Source organism: Thermobia domestica, chromosome 5 (assembly GCF_964235325.1).
Source record: "Thermobia domestica chromosome 5, izTheDome1.hap1.1, whole genome shotgun sequence".
NCBI classification, from domain to species: domain Eukaryota; kingdom Metazoa; phylum Arthropoda; class Insecta; order Zygentoma; family Lepismatidae; genus Thermobia; species Thermobia domestica.
Window position 1 is genome coordinate 282,398,359 of NC_137458.1, and position 7,858 is coordinate 282,406,216.

Below are 7,858 nucleotides of genomic sequence, written 5' to 3' on the forward strand. Positions count from 1 at the left end.
TTTTGATCAAAATTGAGTAAGTTGCATCAAATATGTTTTAGTGAAATTCCTCGATTTTACTGGGCCCAAGCCCAGTTTTAATGGCGAATAACTCAGAAACCAAAGGTAATCACAGGATAACATTTCGTACTAAGGTCACATGTGTACTTGACTTATAATAGTATACCACCACACCTCGTATCAAGTTTGGCCAAGATCAAATACGTTTAATTAATCGTATTTTAGTGAAATTTACTGATTCCACTGAGTTAAAACCGAAATTTGATCAGCAATAACTCGGAAACCAAAGGTCTGCTGCATACCATAATAAGTCACATGCACACTAAACTTCTCAAGGTCTAACACCTTGGCAAATTTGGTCAAAATTGAATGAATTTAATTGATAACAAGCAATATAATCACAGAGTTCGAACTCAAATTTCATGGTCAATCACTCGGGAACCAAAAGAACTATTTTACATGTGTATACTACCACCATCCAATTTTGGTCAACTCAGATAATTTCCATTGATCGCGTTCAATTGACGTATTTAATACTACTTACATGCCAGCCCCTCCCCATAAAGGCGTTCACGACAAGAAGCACTAATGATGCACTAACAATTGCACTAGAAGAGATCATTAGTGCTTTTGAATTTGTCGGTAACTTGGCGCAATGAAAAATTCCCCATGCATTTCTTATGGGAGTTTCGTGACTTATAATTGGCTATATCTACACTAATAGTGAAGCACTAACGAAACTATTAGTATTTTTAGAAACACTAACAAATAACACTAATCTTTTTGTTAGTGCTTAAAGTGGGGGAAAAGTTCACGCTAGGCCCAAAAGTTTTTTTTACTTGTAGTTCCTACACTAATGAAGCACTAACGTTAGGGTTGGTGTACTAATAAGCACTAATGATGCACTAACTATTGCACTAGAAGCACGATCATTAGTGCTTTTGAATTCGGTGGTAATTTGACGCAATGAAAAATTCCCCATGCATTTCTTATGGGAGTTTCGTGACATGTAATTAGCCACAAACACACTAATAGTAAAGCACTATCGAAACTAAAAGTGTTTTCTAGAAGCACTAAGGATGCACTAACGAATGGCACTAATTTTATCGTTAGTGCTTGAAGTGATGGGGCAGAGTGAATTTGGCCCCCCAAATGTTTTTTTTTATTTGTAGCACCTACACTAATGAACCATTAAAGTTAGGGGTTGGTGCACTAAGAAGCACTAACGATGCACTAACAATTGCACTAGAAGAGTTCATTAGTGCTTTTGAATTTGGTGGTAATTTGACGCAATGAAAAATTCCCCATGTATTTCTTATGGGAGTTTCGTGACATAATTGGCTATATCTACACTAATAGTGAAGCACTAACGAAACTTTTATTATTTTCTAGAAGTACTAACGATGCACTAACGAACGACACTAACTTTTTACTTATTGCTTGAAGTAGGGGGTCTAGCGTGTATCATTGTTTTGGCTCTAGAGCCTACACTAATGAAGCACTAACGTTAGGGGTTGGTGCACTCAGAAGCACTAACGATGCACAAACGATTGACACTAATTTTATCGTTAGTGCGTCAAGTGGGGAGCCGAGTTCACGGACGTCTTTAATTCTTGTAGACTGAGAGATATTAATTAAGTATTTTTTTAACTTTTGAAGCCAACATTGACTCTACTTTATTATAACAAATCAGACATGTTCTACAAACATGTTACTCAAAGTTATAATTGCAGTTTGAGCAAAATGCGGCTTTATTTCTTGTAGACTGAGATGTATTATTGAAGTAATTATCAGTTTTTGATGCCAACATTGATTCTGATTACTTTATTGGTACAAGTCAGACATATTTTTCAATAAACAAGAAAACCGAAACACAATGTAAGATAAATATTTTTAACAATTAAAATATATTTGAAGGTGATGAGTTCTGGAGTTTAGCCGTAGTAAGGAGCGTGAAGATTAGGTCCAATTCGCTTTACAACAGCATTGAAACCATTGATAGCATCAGCTTTATAGGTGACAACTCGTACGCTGCCATCGGGTTCCAAGAGGCTGTATTGCCCTCGCACCAATGGACCGTCGCGGAATTCCACTTGTTGTTTGTGGTCTCCTGTGAGCTTATCGCTTACAGCATAGCCAAAGTTGTATTTTGGGTAGGCCTGAAAATAAAAAAGTACAAGTCATTGTCAGCACATTCTGTCATGAAATATTTAAATATTTATTTTCTCATCTCGTGAAAGACGGAGTGTTTTCTGAGAAGCTTACAAGTTATGCTTATTGGTCATCTTTGAAATCTTTGACGGATTCATCTATTAATATCAAATTGGTCTGGACACTTTTGACAGTAGGTAATAAAGTAAACCATTCGTTTGCTATGTCAATGTTAATTTACGTCTACATGTGAGTTATTCCTATGAAATTAACGATAATAATATAATTAAAATTCCAGGCCAACTTGATGTTGAGTTAGTTCGAACTGTTATAACGCCATTACTTTGATAATATTAAACATAGAAGTTGGCCAACAAAACGGTTGTACAATCCGCGGCAAAAAACCTGCAACATGAGGATGTAAGTTTATTGTGAAACTACGCCTAACAGCACAGGCAATCAACATAACTTTTAAGTGGAACGAATCACGCCAGGATAAACCTCGGCCTCCTCCCGTGCACACTTATTTTGGAGCAAAAGACTTCGTCATTTCACAATAAACTTATATGCTCATGTTGCAGGTTTTTTGCCGCGGATTGTACCAAAAACGATTGACATAGAGAAATTGTGGCTGTAGTATAGAAGACTGATCGGGCTATATCCAACCAATTTTCGAAGTTTACTTACCCTATGAACAGCTATGGCTGCCACCAGTTGTGAAGAAACTAGGGGTGATCTAGCGGGATAGGTGGCATTTTGTCTATCTGGATCCGCACCTGGCTCTTGTAGGCTCCATATAAACAAAGGACAGATCGGGGTTATGATAGATTTTTGGAATTAGGCAGCATCCACCTTCACGTTTTTGTCCATCTTACATATGTCCAACTTTCACTCGTAACCGTGTCCGGCGACAATCATGATTCACTGCGGGAAACTTGATCGCCATTGGCGCTGAAACTCGGTAGTCCCTTACAAGAGTTGTCATGACATGTAATTTGTCGAAATGCCACCACTACGAGTTAGAGAAATATAGTCCTCCGTGCTCCGTCTTATATTTTGACTTTGCCACGTGTTTCTCATACAATTTATCTTACATTCAGCAATGTGGCACGAGAGGAGGCTGTGAATTCGGCTTCTGTGAACGCACTGGAACTCACGACGATGGCGAATGAAATGGCTGACAGTAATCTTCATCAGATTGAGGCTATGGGCCATGGCACGTTAGGATGGTGGATTCTCCTGACCTGTCAGTCGATGAATTCTCTTAAGCGACACTTTCGCTGGAAGCCTCAAACAGATCCCTTTTTTTGACGAATTTTTTTGCATCGACAAACTTACGTTTGTTTGGGCACGATGATAACTCTGATTAAACCATTCGTAATTTCCCGAGATTATTTCACTATTCGCATGTACGAAAAATGTATGTGGGAAAGGGCAATGATGTATCATTCTCAATAACGGCTGAACAGTTCACTTTCGGCATGCTGAAACACCTTACTGATAACAACGACGGTTCCATAAATTTAGCACAATTACAGAGGTGACAGCAGCGTTGTCAAATCGATCAGCTAAAAACCAATGACTTTGTTTATTTTGTTTATGAGACTTCGGACCAACTTGACTTCAAGGTAGAATTCCCTCGTGTCTATATGATTAGCGTACGCGACTTTGGCGCAAAAATCCCAGTTCGAATCCTAGTGGAAGTTCATATGGTTCGGATCCCGCGTTAAACTGTAGGTGCTAAATGGGAAGTTAAACTTTAACTCTACCGGCCATTGTCGTCAGGTTATCCTGGACTTCTAGTTCTGTTGTAACACCATTACTTTAATAGCACTCACATTTAAATTTGATCAGTAGCATTCAAAAAAGGCATGATTTAAATTCGTCCTTTCTAATTTATTTTCTTTATATACACGTTTCAAAGTATTGCAGGATCAAATAGTAATTCTAAAATTTCTTCGCGTAATGATTTAGTACTTAAAATATGCTCTCAAAAGTACTGACTAAGTTACCGAGCAGCATCGCATTTACGTATAAGCTAAATGAGCTATATAGCTTACGGCATCACTCTCCCAAGGGGTCCTCAAAATAATAATAATAATAATAATAATAATAATAATAATAATAATAATAATAATAATAATAATAATAAATAAATAAATAAAGGGAAAAACTAGATGTACATTTCCAAATTATAACATAAAAAAAACAAATAAAATAAAACCTATATAGACCAATAGTGTTTTATGTTGTATAGACTCTTATGATGTATTGCTCCCTTCCTCACTAGCATGCTCCCTAGAATATCATTTGATACCTATTAAGTCTATAAACTACCACATAGCATATATTTACCACACACGACATAAGCGATAATAATTTGTCATTGAAAAGGACAACTGGACATTACCTTCATAGCTTAGGGCCTCTTCGAACCTAAATCAAGTTTTGTACTTTCTAGAGAATTTTAAGGAGAAATTTTAATTTTTCTTTGATTTTTAAAATTTCAAAAAAAAAAAAAAAGTAAATACAAGAAGAATGGTACTTTAAGTTCACCTCTTTACAGTGGCGTATTTACGATTTTGTTTCGGTAGAGGCTTTGCTAACTTTATTCCTAGAAATGTGAAAATTCTGCAAGATATTTCATTTACTTTAATATAGCAAGATTTCGGGGGGCTTAAGCCCGAAAGCCCCCCCTAAATACGCCACTGCCTTCTTATTCCAAATTTCTGATTTCATAATATTCTAATTTCTTTTCCGCCGACAAGATATTATCTGATTACGTACTTAGTTTGAATTAGATCAATTTAGACCATAATATTTACTGAACCAATTACATGGCTAGAACAACTTACGTAGTAGTCAACAGGCCCACCCCCGACGACAGGAGTAGCCATTGCTACACCAGCGACAGCAACGACGGCTATCAGAACCTACACAGAGAGAAAGAATATGTTGATTAATGACAATACGTTTTAAAGGTTAAGTAATACTTGTTCATTGCCCTTCCTAAATTAAGGAAGTTTATGTTTGTTCTTATTATTAAGTGTATGTTCGTTTTTTCATTGCGTTCCAACTGAATGATCTTGTTCTTCCTGTCATGAAATTTAACAGAAATTACCATAGTATTGCATGTCGTTACGCTTTGTTGAGTTTACAGACAATAACAATAACAATCAATTTATTTTTCGTCACTATATTAAAAACATATTACTACATCTACGTATCTGATTCAGGTAAAATAATTTTCATTACATTCTTAGTAATAGTTACAGTAGGGTCAAAAGTTAACAGGCCCACAGTGCTCCCAGAGTCTGAAACTCGTGTAAAAATTAAGTTTCTTAATTACGAGCAAAGAATTTAACAATTCTTGAAAGTAATTTTTCTAATAATTGCAGAGTAATTTAAAGGATTAAGTGCCTTTTGACATAGTAGACAGTGGCGTTCACATTAGTTCGTCAGAGGGTAAGAGTGCCGATTTCTCTGTAAATTAGGGGGGATCATTCAGATGCAGAAGGCATATATGAGGATTTTAAGACAAATTGCATTCAAATTATGCTAAATAATGTATATTCTTAAATACAATAAGGGGGGGCTCACATCAGCTTTGGGGAGGGCCGGGCCCCCTTGGCCCCCCAGGATCGGCTTCCTTACAGGGAAGGGTTTAAGCTCCCAAGTTCGTACAATTTCAAGGGTTAATATATAAGGGAATTAAAGGGGAGGGGTTAAACCCTTTAACTCCCTCGCATACGCCACTATTTGTGGGACACAATACAGCACTACCCGTTTGTAGGTTTCCTGTTTAACGCCTCGACTTTTAGAACACTTTAAAAAAGAAAAGATACGAAATTTCTAGTTTTAGGTCCCACGTTAACGTACTAGGCTAAAGAGGACAAAAGATTACTAAAGGGTATGAGCTTATTTTTGGAACGCTGAATTGATTGCAAATAGCCGCTTCTAGATATATGCATTACCGTTTTTGCACTCTGATACCTGACGGTGAAAGCCCATGGGGTCAGATCTCACTTTAAGCTGTAGTTTTACGCCTCATATAGCCTCGGTGCTGAACGGGACACTAAACTCCCAATTAACCAACCAAACAATCTGATGCCTGTCGACAGACAGACGGACGAACAGACATAGCTCTGTTCTATTAGACTTCTGACACTTATACACAGTGTTCGTAGGTTTCCTTAAGAAAATTTCCCTCGATTAACACAAAAATCCCTTTTCTTATCAAATTTTCCCGTTTGTTGAGTTTCCATTTCCAATACCTTACCCAATGACAGGATTTATGTAATAAGATTGATTTAACTATATTAAAGGAAGTGCCAACTACATTTGTTTTATTCATTTGCTTTTTGCTTCTATTTTTTTACTTTTCCCTCCACTTTTACAAAAAAATGTTGAGTTGATTTTGAGTTTAACGTCCCGTTTAGCAGTGAGGCTATATGAGACGTGGATCTACTCATTAACGTAGAATCCGAACCACATGAGTAACCGCCGGGAATCGAACCCGGGTCTCCCACTTTTTACAGAACAAATATACACAAATACACGCAACCAATAATGGGTGCAAATTATACTACTTTGAACACACACACACACACACACACTATTGTTGTTGTATTAGTTCATTTTTGAAGAAGAAGGAAATATTTAAGGATTTAAGCTCCCAAGTTCGTATAATTTCAAGGGTTAATATATAAGATCAATCAGTCAGCGTGAGAAATTCTCTGGATTTTTACGTTTTCTCCAAAAAAAATCCCTTTTTCCCTTTTCGCTAAATTTACGTACGAATTTTCCCTAGATTAGGGAAATTTCTCTAAACTACGAATACTGCTTATGCATAGCATAGTTTGGAAGTGTTAAAAAAAAAAAAAAAAAAAACCTCGGGTCTGATATGCACTGGCTGTTCGTTTAGGCTGTCTCTTCTGACGATCTCGTTCTCCTTACGAAAATCATATAAATCATATTAGATCCCTAATGAAATGGTTTCGTGTAAAAAAAAAAAAAAAAAAAAAAAAAAGGAAAATAGTAATAACCAAAAAAATATTATTAGAAAAATAAATACCAGTAAAAATTCACTACTTACTACAGCAACCTTCATATTGTTATGAGAAGAATGGAATCGAATGGATACTACATTTCCAATGGAATTGTAATCAGTTTTTATATGAATGAAAAACGGAAGAGAAATTAACTTAGAAACCCAATACTTACGTAAACACATTGAATAGTATATTCAATAAGCTTCTCCCCTTTTTAAAAAATATATATCCGCTTTTAATGAAAAGTGAAATGAAGGTCGAATTGCAATACTTTGTAACCTTGTTTATGCTTTTTGAACATCAAGATAAACGTTTTTTTTTTTAATGTTAAGATCTATTAGTAGTATAATTATTTAAGAATTTATTATTTACTTCCGTAACTTATTATAGGAAGTGAATGATCGAGAAGTAAGATATGGTTTAATCTCCGAGAACACAATATTTTGTTTTCTTGGCCTTAATTGAACCAAAGGATCAGGATTAATAACTTTTCTATTTAACATCAGTCTCATGTAGGAAAAGACTTGAAATAAACTGAGAACTAGTTCATTAAGTCAATGGGGTCCAAAGATATATTTTTAAAAAATTACAAAACTAAAACGCATACTGAATTACTATATGATATGTAAATATCCTAATAGCAGGAGAATAATCTA

General features: G+C 35.7%; 1 protein-coding gene across 1 annotated transcript; it reads right to left on the minus strand.

The window, feature by feature from the left end:
• Positions 1 to 1,809: 1,809 nt before the first annotated feature.
• LOC145686666 (cuticle protein 19-like) lies at positions 1,810 to 7,315 on the minus strand. Its single transcript, XM_081760165.1, has 3 exons — positions 7,247 to 7,315; positions 5,007 to 5,084; positions 1,810 to 2,159 (listed from the first exon to the last, which is right to left on the minus strand). The coding sequence occupies exons 1-3, from the start codon at positions 7,259 to 7,261 to the stop codon at positions 1,935 to 1,937; spliced, it is 318 nt and encodes a 105-aa protein (XP_081616291.1). The 5' UTR covers positions 7,262 to 7,315; the 3' UTR covers positions 1,810 to 1,934.
• Between the last annotated feature and the right edge of the window lie 543 nt (positions 7,316 to 7,858).

Bases quoted from the DNA above. Each gene is read 5' to 3' on its own strand.
- LOC145686666 (XM_081760165.1), bottom strand. The intron at 2,160-5,006 runs GTAAGTTGTTCT...TTTTATTTTCAG, and splicing joins GTGGGCCTGTTGACTACTAC to GCCTACCCAAAATACAACTT.